The sequence below is a fragment of the Rana temporaria genome, chromosome 11 (genome assembly GCF_905171775.1).
Source record: "Rana temporaria chromosome 11, aRanTem1.1, whole genome shotgun sequence".
Lineage (NCBI taxonomy): Eukaryota > Metazoa > Chordata > Amphibia > Anura > Ranidae > Rana > Rana temporaria.
In genome coordinates this window covers 110,355,844-110,374,206 of record NC_053499.1, presented here as the reverse complement: position 1 = coordinate 110,374,206, position 18,363 = coordinate 110,355,844, and the positions used below count along the sequence as shown (strand labels likewise).

At 42.8% G+C, this 18,363-nt stretch overlaps 1 protein-coding gene across 1 annotated transcript; it reads left to right on the top strand.

Annotated features, from left to right (window-relative positions):
* Positions 1-3,059: 3,059 nt before the first annotated feature.
* On the top strand, positions 3,060-4,182 carry LOC120916923 (olfactory receptor 10A7-like). The gene has a single exon (XM_040327853.1). The coding sequence runs from the start codon at positions 3,186-3,188 to the stop codon at positions 4,119-4,121; it is 936 nt and encodes a 311-aa protein (XP_040183787.1). The 5' UTR covers positions 3,060-3,185; the 3' UTR covers positions 4,122-4,182.
* Positions 4,183-18,363: the final 14,181 nt, after the last annotated feature.

Here is an 18,363-nt window from a genome sequence, read left to right as displayed (position 1 = left end):
CTGTGTTTAAATAAATGAGTTTTATGTTTTGTGCCACCCTACGCTTTGTTCCATCAAGTGACTGGGTGAGCTACGGGATCTTGGATTGTTCTGTTACCGAGCAAGAGAAGCTTATACGATGAACATACTCCTCTTTAGTACCGGGGTTCATCACAGGGAGTCCCTGTCAGAATACAATAGCACAGTGGGGGATATTGCAGCACCAACATCACTTGTGTTGGTACACCGATCTGTCATGTTTTTGTTTAACCTGCTGGTGAATACAGTCTCACTTGACATGTTGGGTATGATCGCTTCCTCAGGAGTAGAGAGATAGAAAAGTAAATTGCTGTTGCAGATCAGTTGGTGGAACAAACATTTCAAATCTCGGCATGTGGTGTGAAGGCTCCCCAGAAAATTCTAAGAGGCCTCAGCAAGGGAGCATACAAGGGAGACCATAGGAGGTGGAAAAGTAACATCAGTATAGCATAACTGTATCATCACTTAAACAGGTGGATGAAAAATATAGATGTAGATGTCAGCAGTATGCCACAAGAAAAAATTCAGGGCCCCAATCATCCAAAAGACAGGTAGGTCACAACTTCCAATCTGCAACAGTGCAAAGCATCTCACAAAAATTAATTCCACAACCAAAAAATAGTAACTATGTAACAACAAAGGATACATTTCCAGTGTATGCCGTTCCTGTGATTGTCCATGAATATTATACAGATTTAAGGCATCCCCCAACCATGTTATTTAACCACTATACTACCAGCCGCCGTCAATTGACGGCGGCAAAGTAGCTCAGTTATTCTGACAGGACGTCATAGGACATCCTCGTCTTTAAAGCCGCTAGGGGGCGCACAGAGATCCACGTCCTGTCAGGGAGAGGAGACCGATGCTGTGTCCCTTGTACATAGGGACACAGATCGGTCACCTCTCCAGTCAGTCCCCTCCCCCTACAGTTAGAATCACTCACTAGGCTACACATTTAACCCCTTCCTTGCCCCCTAGTGTTAACCCCTTCCATGCCAGTCACATTTATACAGTTATCAGTGCATGTTTATAGCACTGTTCACTGTATAAATGTGAATGGTCCCAAAAATGTGTCAAAAGTGTCCGATATAATGTCGCAGTCCCAATAAAAATCGCCGCCATTCCTAGTAAAAAAATCATAAAAAAAAAAATCATAATTATGTCCCCTATTTTGTAGGCGCTATAACGTTTTGCGCAAACCAGTCACTATACGGTTATTGCGATTTATTTTTTTTACCAAAAATATGTAGAAGAATACGTATCGGCCTAAACTGAGAATTTATTTTTTGTTTCGTTTTTTAAATGGGATATTTATTATAGCAAAAATTAAAAAATATATATTTTTTTCAAAATTTACGCAGTTTTTTTGTTTATAGCCCAAAAAATTAAAACCGCACAGGTGATCAAATACCACCAAAAGAAAGCTCTATTTGTGGGGAAAAAAGGACATCAATTTTGTTTGGGAGCCACGTTGCACGACCGCGCAATTGTCAGTTAAAGTGACGCAGTGCCGGAAGCTGAAATTTCGCCTGGGCAGGAAGGGGGTATATGTGCACAGTAAGCGGTTAAAGGATTTGTGTATTTTTTATATTTCCCTGGAAGCTGCATGTGACAGACTCACCCGGGACATCCCCGAACCATCTTATGTCTAAAATCATCCTATGTCCACTAGGGGCATAGGATGCCTGAGAAATTATATCTTGGACTACCTGAGATGGGATTATTATGTAATTATAATCCACAATATATTCCAGGATATCTGTAAAGAACTATTTACTGTTTCTTGATTCTGAACTCAAACGAGTTAATTGTAAGAGTGACTCATTCATCATGTTGGGACACATACTGTTAGATGATAATTGACCATGCTACTGTGTGAAGATGTCCTGTGTTTACACTTATGATAATGTGTATTGTATAACAGGTGAGCAGAGATGGGACGTCTACTCTGAAAGGTCATGTCTGGGTAAATGATTAGTTAATTAGCTCATGTTCATTTATGTTCTGGTTACCTCCTCTTTAAACTGTATATAAGGTTGTATTCTTGGTTCTATTAAACACTCTATGTTCAGCACACAAACAAGTCTCGTCTCGTTGTGTGTTGAGGGCAGCTGGAATATCTGATATCTATATCCAGACTGATGGGAAGCGGTATATGACGGAAGCACTCAAGCAGAGTGTGGGACATTCCGTTACACTGCATATGAAGATCTTCACCCAACTTTATGGTATTTAAAAAAAAAATCCATTGATATATAGTTACATGGTAGGTAAGGTTGAAAAAAGACACAAGTCCATCAAGTCCAACCTATGTGTGTAATTAAATGTCAGTATTACCTTGTATATCCATGTATGTTGTGGTCGTTCAGGTGCTTATCTAATAGTTTCTTGAAACCATCAATGCCCCCTGCTGAGACCACCGCCTGTGGAAGGGAATTACACATCCTTGCCACTCTTGCAGTAAAGAACCCTCTACGTAGTTTAAGGTTAAACCTCTTTTCTTCTAATTTTAATGAGTGGCTACGTGTCTTGTTAAACTCCCTTCCACAAAAAAGTTTTATCCCTATTGTGGGGTCACCAGTATGGTATTTGTATATTTAAATCATATCCCCTCTCAAGCGTCTCCAGAGAGAATACGTTCAGTGCTCGCAACCTTTCCTCATAACTAATATCCTCCAGACCCTTTATTAGCTGTGTTGCCCTTTTTTGTACTCTCTCCATTTCCAGTACATCATCCTGAGGACTGGTGCCCAGAACTGGACAGCATACTCTAGGTGTTGCCGGACCAGATTCTTGTAGAGCGGAAGAATTATTGTTTTATCTAGAGTTAATGTCCTTTTTAATGCATGCCACTATTCTGTTTGCTTTGTTTTCAGCAGCTTGGCATTGCATGCCATTGCTGAGCCTATCATCTACTAGGACCCCCAGGTCCTTTTCCATTCCGGGATCCATGTCCCTTATGTCATGTATAAACTTCACCATGCTTTTTTTACACTTAGTCTGTGTTAGTGACAAGGAACACCTCATCGAGAAGCACATAATGGTTCATGACATTTAAATTCTATTGAAATGCTCTGTTTTTAGTTTATTTTTCTCATGTTCCATAATATTTGACAATCATTTTCTGTATCCATACAGATTACAAAAGTAAGTTATGTTCAAGAACCATGTGCGAGGATAATAACACTAGAGTCACTGAAGTTGTTTTCCATGGATTTCAAAACCTCAACAACTATAACATAGTATTCTTCTGTGTTCTACTTCTAATATTTCTGGTTATCTTAGTTGGAAATGTTTTAATCATTACATTGATATCGCTTATCCCTCTCAGACATCCCATGTACTTTTTTCTTAAACATCTTTCCATAGTTGACGTCTTGTTCACTACAAATATTGTCCCAGCATTGCTACATGTCATATTGTGGGGCCAAGGCCACTTATCTATAACTGGATGTATTTTCCACTACTATGTACACAGCTTCCTGGCATTTATACAGTCTTTCCTACTGACAGTTATGGCATATGATCGCTATGTTGCCATCTGTGACCCCTTACATTATTCTACTCTCATAACTACTAAAACCTGTTATTACCTTGTCTGCTCCTCCTGGATCATCTCCTACATTCTTATTTCAAGTGAAATAATCTTTATATATCAATTGCAGTTTTGTAAAACAAATTATATTGATCATTTCTTTTGTGACATTGCTCCGATTCTTCAAATTTCATCCTCAGATACTTTCATCATTCTCTGGATTGATTTTGTGATATGTTTCCTTACCATATTTTTCCCTTTTTTGTTGGTCATTGGGTCATATATATGTATCTTTATTAACATCCTAAAAATGTCTTCTGTAGTAAGAAAAAAAACATTCTCAACCTGCAGCTCACACTTGCTCATTGTTTGTTTGTATTATGGCACTTTGACTGCTATATATGCTGTGCCATCAGGGGACAATTCCCACAATGAAAACAAGTTCAAATCTCTGATATACACAGTGTTAACACCATTTATTAACCCAATAATATACAGTCTACGGAATCAGGAAATAATAGAAGGCATGAGAAAGCTTATTAGTCAACATATTTGGGCAAGAAATTAATTACATCATACATCATTTAAATTCTAGAAATACTGTATATATACAATGATGTACAAGAACATGTAGGCAAAAACATAGCCTAAAGAAAAGTCAACCTTTTCAATACCTTTAAATAAAATCTTTATTCAGTTTTTTTATTTTTTTATTTTTATTTTAGCTTTTCAACTTATGTAGAGCATTGTGGATAATGTCAATGTAATGCAGCATAGATGTCAATCAGCCCGCAGCATCCTGAGCCTTAGCAATGGGTCAGTGACCCAGATATTACCTGACATTAGCGTTTACTTGAGCTGCGGAAGAGTGTCATCAATAATGCGCTTGCTTAAAGCAGTAATAAACCCAAAAGCAAACATTTATTATATTTCAGCTTACGAATTCTTAGGTGTAAATATGTGAATGAATGAGCTTGTCAAGCCCAGACAAACTACAATGCTCAGGAGAGGTTTGATACACCAGGCATAATGTGGGAGGTCATTTTAATGAATCTACCAAATGGATGGATCATACAAAATAGGCAAAAAACGAAAAGTACCAAATAAAAAATGAGGGATGAAAATTGTGAAAAATAATCATTGGTGAATGACAATATTAATGATATGTACCAAGAGTATTAAAAGGTTTGCGTAGAATAACCAGAGTGCTAAACATAACTAAAACTAGAAACTGCAGCTAGAAGACCAGAGGGTACTCACTTTCCAACCACTGGAAAAAACAACAGGGCAACCTCATAATGTAGCATTAAAAAATAAATGACAATTTATTGAACAATAGAAATGCATTAACAAAGTACACGACATAAAAGTGACTTGGGAGCCAGAAATGTCTAAGGGGCGGCCAGAGAACTACCAGTCTTAGCCACCAGCTGGGGATGAAGTGTGCTGAAGATGGAGGAGACCACTGAAAATGCAATTGGTGTTCAACCTGTGACTGGAATCTCCGACATCACTATAGACACATGCACTGCAGACACAGGATGCTTTTCAAAGCCGATTTGGCTTCTTCATCAGTCTGTCTATGCTGGCTGCCCAGGCTATAGATAGGCTGACGAAGAAGCCAATCAGCTTTGAAATGCATCCGTGTCTACAAGGCATGTATCTATAATGATGTCAATGTGCCTTTGTGTTAATTTTCCTAAACTTTTTTTGTGGTGGTTGACCAAGGATAGCAGTCCTAACACTGCAAAGTGCAACAATTTAGCAGTTGTTTAGGCATTGAAAAGGGCCTCCTTTTGCAAACGGTATTGACTTAAAGCTCTATGGAGAAAAGTTTGGGGGGTAGATGATACACAAAACAGCATAAAAAATCCCCTCAACTATAAAGAGTTGTGGTTATACATCACAAAGAACAAAAAATTGTCCTAGGCCCAAACAGCCAAGCAGTGACAGGCTCACTTTGATGCTTAATATTAACAGTACATTGCATTATCTATAACGTCTTTACATAATCTAACTAAATAGCATTAAAGTAGAATTCCAGCCTAACACTAAGTATGCTTAAAAATGTTCTCTCCCCCTCCTGCTACTCATCCTGCCAAATCTTTGTAAAAGAGATCTGTATGCTTACTTATTTTTAGTTTGCTCCAGTCGGGTCATGTGATCCCATAGTTCTGATTCCCTTGTGTCAGTAATCAGTGGCTGCAGGGAGAGGAGGTAGCGCTGACAATAGCTGGTCCATAGAAGCCTATGATTGACATTGCAGCTCCCAGAATTCCCAGTCGTTGTTGAACGCTCCTCTCTCTCCCCTGCAGACTCACCCACTGACGCAGGGGACTTTGTGACCAGACTATAGCGGGCTAAAAATAGGTAAATATAAACATCTTTTTTACACAGGTTAGGCAGAGAGGTAGCAGGAGGGGGGGGCATTTTTAGGCATAGTTAGAGTTGGGCTGGAATTCCACTTTAACCCCTTGCCGACCAGCGCACGACTATTCACGGCGGCACAATGGCTCGGCTATGCAAATGGGCATACCTGTATGTCCACTTTAAATCGCAGGACAAAGGTGACTCTGGCGATGGTTTACGTACCAAACGTGCATCAAGATGTCTTTTTATATAAAACTCTAAATAAGCTGGCGAGATTTGCAGAAGGGAAGTTGATCTTTGGGGGAGACCTCAACACAATATTAGATCCCAAGGTTGATACATCAACAGGGGCCTCCTCCATATCAGGAGGGGGATCTTGCGGAAGTTGCAGGAGATGTAGCTGGTGGACGTTTTGAGGTTGTTACATGCGGGACATTTTTTTCCAGCTCGCATCAAATCTACTCTCGTATAGACCTCTTCCTGGTACCACACTATTTGTTGACAGCGATAAACAAAGTTAAAATCGGAAATATAACATGGTCGGACCATGCACCAGTGACGTTACATATTGCTCTGTCAAGTACAGCCTCTGCCACGGAGTGGTGCTGGCGTTTGAATGAAAGCCTACTACAGATCCCCGAAATTCAGGAGGATGTAGCAAAAGAAATGGAGGCATATTTCTCTACGAATGACACTCCGGGGAGTGATCCGGCCATGATTTGGGAGGCACATAAGGTAGTGATGAGAGGGATCTTGATTAAGCATGGGTCCCGATTAAAAACTCGAGAAAGACAGATCGTAAACCTGCTAAAAGAAATTCAGGCTTTAGAAATACAACACAAGAAGGTACAGACACCGTTGGTAGGAATAGAATTGGCACATCTGAGGAGACAACTGACAGACCTACTTAGATATAAAGCAAAAGCGGCAATACAGGCAGGGAGAAAAGTAACTTATGAATTAGGGGAAAAGTGCAGCAAAATCTTGGCAGAGAAACTTAGGCCCGGTACACACGAGCAAATATGTACGATGAAAGCGGTCCGTCGGACCGTTTTCACCGTACATGCCTGCTAGAGGGCTTCTGTACGATGGTTGTACTAACCATCGTACAGAAGCCCGCGCGTAAACAATACGCGGGGCGTGTCCGCGTCGTCGCCGCGACGATGACGCGGAGACGTGGGTGGGCCTGCCATTTAAAGGCTTCCACGCATGCGTCGAAGTCATTCGACGCATGCGAGGGACGGCGGGCGCTCGGACATGTACGGTAGGTCTGTACTGACGACCGTACATGTCCGAGCGGGCAGGATTCCAGCGGACGGTTTTAAAACACGTCCAGGAATATTTGCCCGCTGGGAAAAGGCCCGGCAGGCAAATGTTTGCTGGAATTCGGCCCGCTCGCGCCTACACACGACCAAACATGTATGCTAAAACTGGCCCGCAGACCAGTTTCAGCATACATGTTTGGTCGTGTGTACGGGGCCTTAGAGAGAAAGGGAAGACAGTATATATCCCCCAGATTAAGGGGGAAAATGGGCAGTTACTCTCACTCCCAAAAGATATACTGTAGCTCAGAGATTCAGAGAATATTACGCGTCACAATTTAACTCCAACTCAGGTGACTCAGAATAAGATGGAAGAATATCTGCTCTCAACACATTTGCCCAGGTTATCATCACCAGATCGTAAAAAAATAGAAATACCTATATCAGTAGAGGAATTAGAAACAGTGATGAAGACAGTTAAACATGGGAAGGCTCCGGGTCCGGACGGATTTACGATCCAATATTATAAATGTTTTTTCCCAATGCTAGGGGCAAATATGACAAGGGTTTTCAATGAGATCGGCCGGGCCCCCGCACTGCCGCCGAAGGCACTTATGGCATACATCGAAGTAATTCCGAAGAAGGGGCATGACCCGGCGGAGTGCGGGAGCTATCTCCCGATCTCATTGCTGAATATAGATCTAAAACTCTTTACTAAACTGCTTGCCTCCCGTCTCCAGCCTTTGCTAAACCAATTGGTACATCGAGACCAGGTCGGATGTATCCCTACCTGAGAGGCTAGGGATAATACCGTAAAGGTTCTCAACCTGGTACACTACGCCAACAAAACAAAAACGCCTTCTATTTTTCTGAGTACGGATGCGGAAAAAGCGTTCGATAGGGTTAGTTGGCGTTTTATGTTTGAAGTACTAAAACAAATGGGAGTGGGAGAACACATGCGGAAATGGATAGCAGGAGTAAATGCATCACCCCGAGCTTCGGAAAAGGTAAATGGTATCTATTCAGAAACGTTTAAAATTTCAAACGGAATGCATCAGGGGTGCCCGCTATCCCCGATGTTGTTTGCACTTTCACTGGAACCTCTCTTAAATAGGATCAGGCAAAACCCAGATATACAGGGACTTCAAATAGGCGACCGGAAATATAAAATCTCTGCTTATGCAGATGACCTGCTGTTTTCATTAGCATGCCCTCAGGTTTCATTGCCAAACTTGATGAAGGAAATGGAAGGATACAGGACACTAGCAGGTTTGAAGATCAACTATGCGAAGTCGGAAGCGATGGGTGTAGTCCTACCCTTAAAAGTACAGCAAAATATACAACCCAATTTTAAGTTTAAATGGGTAGGGTCAGCATTGAAATATCTATGGATAAATATCCCATCAAGACTAGAAAAGGTATTTTCGGTAAATTTTCCACCAGTTTGTAAAGAAGTGAGTTCCTTATTAGATAAATGGCAACAGGGATTCCACTCATGGTTTGGCCGCTGTAACACCATTAACCACTTCAGACCCGGACTAAAATGCAGGTAAAGGACCAGGCCCCTTTTTGCGATTCAGCACTGCGTCACTTTAACTGACAATTGCGCGGTCGTGCGACGTGGCTCCCAAACAAAATTGGCGTCCTTTTTTTCCGACAAATAGAGCTTTCTTTTGGTGGTATTTGATCACCTCTGCGGTTTTTATTTTTTGCGCTATAAACAAAAATAGAGAATCAATTTTGAAAAAAATGCAATATTTTTTACTTGTTGCTATAATAAATATCCCCCAAAAATATATAAAAAAAACAATTTTTTTCCTCAGTTTAGGCCGATACGTATTCTTCTACCTATTTTTGGTAAAAAAAAATCGCAATAAGCGTTTATCGATTGGTTTGCACAAAATGTATAGCGTTTACAAAATAGGGGATATTTTTATTGCATTTTTATTATTTATTTTCTTACTACTAATGGCGGCGATCAGCGATTTTTTTCATGACTGCGACATTATGGCGGACACTTCGGACAATTTTGACACATTAAAAATTAAAAATGCATTGTTTACTGTGAAAATTACAATTGCAGTTTGGGAGTTAACCACAGGGGGGCGCTGAAGGGGTTAAGTGTGACCTCATCTGTGTTTCTAACTGTAGGGGGGTGTGGCTGTAGGTGTGACCCTATATTAGGGAACACACGATCGATGACAGCGCCATAGTGAAGAACGGGGAAGCTGTGTTTACACACAGCTCTCCCCGTTCTTCAGCTCTGGGGACCGATCGCGGGACTCCAGTGGCGATCGGGGCTGCTTTTCCCGCGGTCACGGAGCTTTGAACCGGGTCGCGGGCGCGCACAAGCGACCCATGGCTGGGCATTTAACAATCATTCTGCCGACATATATCGGTGCTAGGCGGTTAAAATAATATATTGCCAAAATTCTTGTATTTGTTCCAAGCCATACCAATAGGAATCCCTGGGGCATACTTTTTTACTACAGTAGGTGCACGCGATATTGTGTCAATCTCGCTCCCTTTCTCTGCGAGATTGAGCACCTACGAGCCCCATCGCGGGAGCCAGCGCCGAGCTGGCTTGCCGCGATAGAGACAAAGCCGTCATAGAAGCGACGGGAAATCCGACTTGGATTCCCGCCAATTCTACACGTGTGCAGCGTTTGTTATGAATCCTGAGGGGGAAGTCCCCGCCGGATTTTAAATAAAAAAGCGACCCCCCCGGCGGTGGAAGAGAACCAGACGGCGGCCCCCACCCACCCGAAGACGTCAAAGAAGAAGCTCCCCCTGGTAAAAGAGCTAATAAAGAAGACAGGGGGAGCCTCCGGAGCAGAAAAATAAATTATTTTAAAAACCCTTGTGTGGTGTATTTATTAACTTTGACATTTTTCCTACAGGTGAATGGTTAGGGGTATGATGTACCCCATATCCATTCACTTAGGGTGGGGGGCCGGTATCTGGGGGCCCCCTTATTAAAGGGGGCTCCCAGATTCCGATAAGCCTCCCGCCCGCATACCCCGACAACCAACGGCCAGGGTTGTCGGGAAGGGGCCCTGTCCTCATCAACATGGGGACAGGGTGCTCTGATGTGGGGGGGCCCCGCAGTGCGCCCCCCTGCCCCAGAGCACCCAACCCCCCCATGTTGAGGGCATGCAGCCTGGTACGGCTCAGGAGGGGGGGGCGCTCGCTCGTCCCCACTCCCTTCCTGGCCGGCCGGATAGCGTGCTTTGGATAGGGTCTGGTATGGATTGTAGGGGGACCCCCTACGCCGTTTTTTCGGCGTAGGGGGGGCTCTCCTTACAACCCATAACAGACCTAAGGGCCCGGTATGCTCCTGAGGGGGGAACCCATGCCGGATTTTTATTTAAAATCCGGCGGGGACTTCCCCCTCAGGATTCATAACAAACGCCGCACACGTGTAGAATTGGCGGGAATCCAAGTCGGATCTCCCGTCGCTTCTATGACGCGCTTTCTGGGATGTGCTGTCACTATTCCAGTGAGTGCGAGATGTCGGCGAGATCTCGGCACATGTCGCCGAGAATCAGCGCGATGCTGTCGTGCTAAAAACACAATATCATAAACACCTACTGTAAATTTATCTGGACCAAAAAAAGACCAAGGATAAGCAGGAATCAAATGACCCTTCCCAAGTGTTATCGGGGCTTAGCAGTCCCAAACGTGGCTAAATATCATCAAGCAGTTCACTTGGGAAGAGTCATAGACTGGTGCAGACACAAAGAACTCAAATTATGGATACAATTGGAATTAGAATTGAGTCAAGTACCATTGGGCAGGGCACCATGGTGTTACGTAAACATACCGGACCACATCAAAAAACATCCGTTTATAGGATCAACGTTGTTTATAAGTGCAAAAATCTGCCAAAACCCTAAATACTCATCAAAGCACTCCCCACTATACCCGGTATTGGGAAACCCAAGCTTTGGACCAGGGATTGAAGTAGGGGCCTTTCAGAAATTAGAGAGAGAGAGGGATTATACCCAGGTATCACATTTTTTGCAATCAGATACATGGCCCTCAATCTCGGCGTTAACGCAACCAGGGGGCCTATTTGAAATAAAATATTGGCAGGCAATACAATTGCGATACTTTTTGGAGTCATTGGGACCAATAGGTTGATTCAAATGGGAATTGACTAAATTTGAAATGTACTGTAACGAGAAGGAACCCCTTAATCGAATAATATCAAAGATATATACATTACAATAGCTCCTCACAATAACTATGAGATGCTAGCAATTAAAAAGTGGGGGAGGGATCTCGATAAGATCTTTACACCAGCTCAGGTACAAAAGATGATACACCTGGTTCTAAACACGTCAATATGTACCAGAATGCAAGAATAAAATTATAAATTATCGACCAGGTGGTACTACACGCCAGAAAAAATAGTAAGGTTTTCCCCTGAAGTCTCAGACCTGTGCTAGCGATGTAACGGAGAACGAGGAACTCTGTTCCATATATACTGGACATGCCCCAAGATTAAGCAATATTGGCAAGAGGTACGTAAAACATCCCATAAAATGGTGGCATGTCCAGTACCAGAGGTATCTGTTTTTTTCTGTTGCATCTCTCGCAATTACAGTACCTACACAGGAATATAAAAATTCAGTATTATGCCATATGGTCAATGAGGCTCAAGCAGGTGTAGCGAAAAACTGGAAAAGCTCTAGGCCCCCAACAATTGCTGAATGGCTCAACAGGGTTAGAAACGTAGGGGCCTTAGAGGATCTGATATTACCGGCACAAGACAGAAAAGAGTTTTACAACAAAACTTGGGCAACTTGGAATATATTTGTCCAGTCAGAAGAAGGGAAGAGACTAATGGGAAACATAGTTGGGGAGTAGACATGCTGGGGAAAATAAACTATATGGGAGACCAATACCTGGGGACTTCCATGATGGCAGGGAAGGGGGAGGGAGGTGAGTGTAAGGTGGGGGGGGAGATTAAAATACTATATATTTGTTTTTAATTTTTTTTGTGGGGTTCTAATTTGGGAGGGGAAGAGTGGGGGGGGGGGGTATACAAATACTAAAAGAGAAAAATTTAGAAGGCTGTAAGAAATAAAATATAAGAATATCAAGGAGAAAGAGTGGCATAATACTGTGATTTCTGTGTAGGTAATACATAGATAAGAATACATGGACAGTAAAGTAACAATAGTAGAAAATAAGAGAAGGATTAGATTTAAAAAAACAGGTTCAAAGAATGTAATGAGATGAGAAATGTACCATGTTTGAAAAAGTAACAGAATATGTACATGTACAGATGGATGTATCCTGTTCTTGAAATATATAAATAAAGAATATTTAAAAAAAATAAAAAAAAATCGCAGGATAGTGGGCGTGAGCGCCCGCCGCATACTCCGTGAGTGTGCCCTATGGACTCGATGTAAACAAGGCATTTCCCTGTTCTTCCTAGCAACATGGCAGGGATCTACTGCTCCCTGTCATAGGGAGCAGTGATCTCTCATGTTCTAGTGAGACAATCCCCCCTACCGCTAGAATCACTCCCTAGGACACACTTAACCCCTTGATCTCTCCCTAGTGTTTAACCCCTTTCCTGTCAGCGTCATTTACACAGTAATGAGTGCATTTTTATAGTACTGATCGCTGTATAAATGACAATGGTCCCAAAATAGTTTCAAAAGTGTCTGATGTGTCCGCAGATCAATGCCATTACTAATAAAAAATAATAATAAAAATTCCATAAATCTATCCCCTATTTTGTAGACGACATAACTTATGCGCAAACCAATCAATATATGCTTATTGCGATTTTTTTTACCAAACATTTGTATAAGAATACATATCGGCCTAAACTGAGAAAGAAATAAAAAAAAATTAAATATTTTTCGGGGATATTTATTATAGCAAAAAGTAAAAAATATAGCTTTTTTTTCAAAATTTTTACTCTTTTTTTGTTCATAGCGGAAAAAACAAAACCGCAGAGGTGATCGAATACCACCAAAATAAAGCTCTATTTGTGGGGGAAAAGAACATCAATTTTGTTTGGGTGCAACGTCGCAATTGTCAGTTAAAGTGACACAGTGCCGCATCGCAAAAAGTGCTCTGGTCAGAAAGGGGGTAAATCCTTCCGGGCTGAAGTGGTTAAATCAATCAATTTACATCACAAGTGCAACACAGGTGTTGTGTTTCTCCTGTTGCAAAATGTTGTCAGATATGTCACCTGCAAAAAAAAAAAACAGAAACTTCTAGGCAGCACTTAAACTCTGAAGCCACATACTCTCAAAAAATGAAACTGCAAGGTGTGTACTTTTAAGTAAATTAAAGTTCTAGTTATTTCTTAAGAGTCCATCCCTGTCTGAACTTAGTCACCACCATCCTACGTCCCACTCATGGGTACTTTTCAGTCCAGCACAGGCTTCCACGACAAACACCCTCTGAGTTCCCTCCTCATAATAGTTTTTGTCTCCACTAAGTTTGAACTCTCCAATGCCTAACAGACCCTTACAGTTACTGGTACGAGTTCCTCCTGCCCTACTGGCCAGTATGCCACAGTCCTTCCTTGCCAAACAACTCTACCAGGGAAGGGGTTGGGAGATGCGTACTTTCAGGGAAGAAAGGACATCGCGTGGGTACCCCCGATGAGCACAAAGCGTATTTTTCTAGATGGCACCACATCATAGGTGTTAAAGGGGTTGTAAAGGTAAAAAAAAAAATCCGAAATAGCTTCCTTTAGCTTAGTGTAGTCCTCCTTCACTTACCTCATCCTTCGATTTTGCTTTTAAATGTCCTTATTTCTTCTGAGAAATCCTCACTTCCTGTTCTTCTGTCTGTAACTCCACACGGTAATGCAAGTCAGGACACTCTCCAACTTGCAGATGGAGAAAGGAGCTGTGTGTTAGTGGGTGTCCTGACTCTCCTGTTGTTCAAGGGAGGGGGCGAGCACGACACTCCACACCAGGGAGAAAGCCTCATATTACTGTGTGGAGTTACAGACAGAAGAACAGGAAGTGAGGCTTTCTCAGAAGAAATACGGACATTTAAAAGCAAAATCAAAGGATGAGGTTAGTGAAGGAGGACTGCACTAAGGTAAAGGAAGCTATTTAGGATTTTTTTTTTTTTACCTTTACAACCCCTTTAAGTGCTAACCCACGGTGACACCATGTGTTACCACTGCCTAAAGCGGAATCCAAACATCCCACAGTGAATTCCTTGCTAATAGGGATGAGCCCCCCCCCGTTCGAATTGCACTAGAACCTGCAAACAGACCAAAAATTTGTGTGAACTCTAGAACCCTGTTAAAGTCTATTGGAACTCAAATGTTTGAAATCTAGAGTGCTAATTTTAAAAGCTAATGTGCAAGTTATTGTCCTAAAAAGTGTTTGGGGACCCAGGTTCTTCCCCAGGGGACATGCATCAATGCAATTTTTTTTTTAAAACGAACGTTTTTCGGGAGCAGTGATTTTCATAATGCTTAAAAGAGTTGTAAAGGAAACCTATTAAATTCCTTCATCTATATCACCTCCGGCATTCTAGTTTCTGTTCTCTCATTCACTTCCTGGTTTGCGGCTCTCGTTCATGTAAGAACTACATTTCCCAGTATGCATTGCGGCACGCCCAGTAATTCACAACTCCTTGAAGTCTCTAACATGTAGAGTGTCCTGCTGCACAGATGTAGTTCCCAGGAGGGGGCAAGCACGTCACTGACCACCGCAGTAAAGCCTCCCTTCACGGTGGTCAGACAAGCAGGAAGTGAACAGAACAGAGAAGAAATAGAGCTCCATCCCCGCCCAGGACCCGACATCCCCAGGGGACTAAGCTGAACGAGTCCCCACGAGACACGCCAGCCAGCCAGCCAGGGAAAAGTAACTTGAACAGCTAGGTCTCCGGAGCGAGCTCCCAACGCTGTATGGCTGGGAGTGTGCCAGCAACCTGAGCGGAGGACACGCTGTGTGAGAGACAGCGGGGTCCCACACAGAGACATCCTGGAGGCTCATCGGAGCTAAGCGGTCTGGCAGCGGGGTCTGGAGGAAATCTAAGGGTCTGGTGAGGCGCTCAGCAGAGCCGAGATTGATCGGGCTCCCCGACCCCCCCCCCCCGTTTTCCTATTACAGCTTATTAGGAAATCCTCTGTGTAATGTTGCCCATACCTATCTGCAAGTTTCTCATAGGTAATGTTTGGTGTAAGAAAAACAGCTGAACTCTGTAATCTGACATGCGATCTATGAGTCACTGATGAAATAACCGGGGGGTATGATATCCGGATCAATTTAGCGATCCACTTGCTTCTACACTCCTATTTATCTCTCCTGGCTAAAATACATATCAAAGAGATTGACCTTTCTTCTACTTTCTTTTTTTGGATTGAATTGAACTGTATTGAACTGTATTGTACCGCATGATTGGCTATGGGCTAACCTGCAGGCAAATAGTGCTGACAGAGTGTATTAAAGCTGTATGGGCCTCCCTGCACAATATAAAACAATACGATAACACAATACAACATTCTTAAACAGCAAAATCTTGTAAAGACCCGGAGGATACCAAAATAGTGAGGGGTAGTCTGAGTCATTACACCTGACAGATATTAATTTCTTTGGAATATCTCAGGTAGCATTGATAGCCCCTCAACCCAAAGCTTTACGGACTAAAACGGGAAGCTGTGCTTTGACTAGGTGGAAATAAGTTAATTAACGCCCTCTTACTAGCGGTTTAAATAGAGACTGACGGGTACTCCGCTACTACCTCTTTAAGATCTGCTTAACGGCCCTCCCCATAATTGAGTTAACGACAAATTCCACAGCCTGAGTTCTAGGAGGTGGGGAAAAAAACACACACAGGGCTTCATCAACTCCCGCATAGGCAACAGAATTAGGGACGGAATTAAACGTCAGAACACCCTCAAACTGGGGAAGAGAATTGGACCTACAAACAAAAATAAGATGAATAGGTCCACGAGAGGCGCTGCCCCAAAGGTGCCTAAAAGCAGCGCCGGGACCAGCTCAATACAGCATTACATGACCCAAGAGGGCAATACCAAAAGTCCTGGAATAGCAAAAAAAAAACGGAAAAAAGAAGAACAAGACTAAAACAGGGGAGAGCAGCTCGGACCGTTCTAAAGGGGAAACGACTTTAGAAAGTGAACATGAGCAAAGCAGACTAGAAGAGATAGGTCAGGAGACACTGCCGCCATCAAAGGCCGAGATGAACGCGATGATGCTGAGGATGGAAAATGTTAAAAAAAACTGAAATTGACAGCATAAGAACGGATTTGGGAGGACTTTTAGAAAGAGTGGTGGAGACGGAAAAAAGAATAGACGAACAAGATCACAAAATAAATAAATTAAAAATACATTTCCAAGTTATGACAGACAATCAAAGTATGTTAGAATACCGGTTAGAAGACCAGGAAAATCGCAACAGGCGACAGAACCTTAGAATCCGTGCGATAATTGAAGAGAAAGGAGAAGACTTAAGAAAGATAATGAATATACTATTTAACCCCCTGTTAGACAAATCCGCAGAAGCAAAGCCCCTCAAAATTGAACGGGTACACCGGGTAGGGAACCCCCAAACAGACAGAAAGAAAGGGACCAAGAGATGTCATAGTTCGGTTTCGGAACTATGAAGATAAAGCTGAGATCTGGGGAAGGCTGAGGGGGAAACCCCCCATTAGATATAAAGAGAATGAGATTCAAATTTTCGCGGACTTATCGAAAGAAACATTAACAAGGAGAAGACATCTGAAACCCTTATTGGATCTAATGCGTACGCAGAATGTAAGATATCAATGGGGGTTCCCTGCATGCCTTATTGGCCTAAAGGAGGGGAAACCGCACGGCTAAGATATCCAGAAGAGTTGACAGGGTTCTGTCAAAAAATGGACTTAATAGTTCCGGACCTGCCGGACTGGGTAGCTTAAGTAATAAAGGTTGCCTTGGCGGTGAACGGGGGGGGGGGGTAGGGGGAGGGACGGGTGGGAGGGCAGCCACGGGGCACTCTTGAGCATCACCACTACGAGGGGAGCCGATGGTAAAGGAGAGGAGGTGACCAATAGCGGCTCCTAGGCCAAGAATGGGCCAAAGGGAGAGAGGGGAGGGGGGTTAGGGGAGAGAGGGAGGGCACCGGGGGAGGGGGGTAGGGAAGGTGTTGGGGAGAGGGGGGAGGGGACCATCTCGGAGACTCCACAAGAAAGATTTAACTACATTCAAACTACCAATAGATGACAGAAATTTGTTTTCTCTCGTATAATGTGAGAGGTTTGAACTCTCATGTTAAGAGACTCAAAGTTCTTAGTGAACTGAAGCACTATAAGGCAGATGTTGTCTTCTTACAAGAGACCCATTTAACATCAGAGTCCAACATTAAGTTGTATTCCCCTAATTACCCCACATGGTTCTACGGAGACACAATATCAAAGAGGTCCCGCGGGGTCGCTATAGGAATTGCTAGAGATGTCCGATTCACGTTGGGGGACAGACTGACTGACCCCGAAGGTAGATTCTTATTTCTAAAAGTAAAATTAGGAGGGGTGGATTACACCTTGGCAAACGTCTATGCCCCCAATGTGAACCCGGTTAAATACGTAAGCAAAATTCTAAGAAAATTAAAAGACTTTGAGGTAGGGCATGTGGTGTTAATGGGGGATTTCAATCTCTGTATGAATCCCGCTCTCGATAGTTCGTCCCGGGCACAGGGGACTAATAGAGAGCAATTAAAAGAACTGAAACAACGAATGGCACATAACCAAATGATTGATGTGTGGCGAACCCTGCGTCCCAAAACCCGCGACTACACTTTCTACTCCCCTGTGCACGGGACATACTCGAAAATAGATTATATCCTCATAGACCATAGATTACTCGAGTGGGTAATGGATACGGGAATCAAGATTATGACAATCTCAGACCATGCCCCTATAACTATAAAAATTAGTACATCACTACAGAAAACAAATCCACCAGCGTGGAGACTGGACGAAAGTTTACTTGAAGACGAAGAGGTAGCAGGGAGAGTCCAAAAGGAACTGGAATTCTATTTCCGGGAGAACGATACGGAGGGGATTTCGGGGGCATCCCTATGGGATGCCCACAAAGCATTTATAAGAGGGATTTTTATTGCTGAGGGAGCAAGGAAAAAGAAAGAAAGCACCAAGAAATTAAAAACTTTAATAGAAGAAATGTATAA

Coding starts and splice junctions, on each gene's coding strand:
- LOC120916923 (XM_040327853.1), top strand. CDS start 3,186: ATGTGCGAGGATAATAACACTAGAGTCACTGAAGTTGTTTTCCATGGA.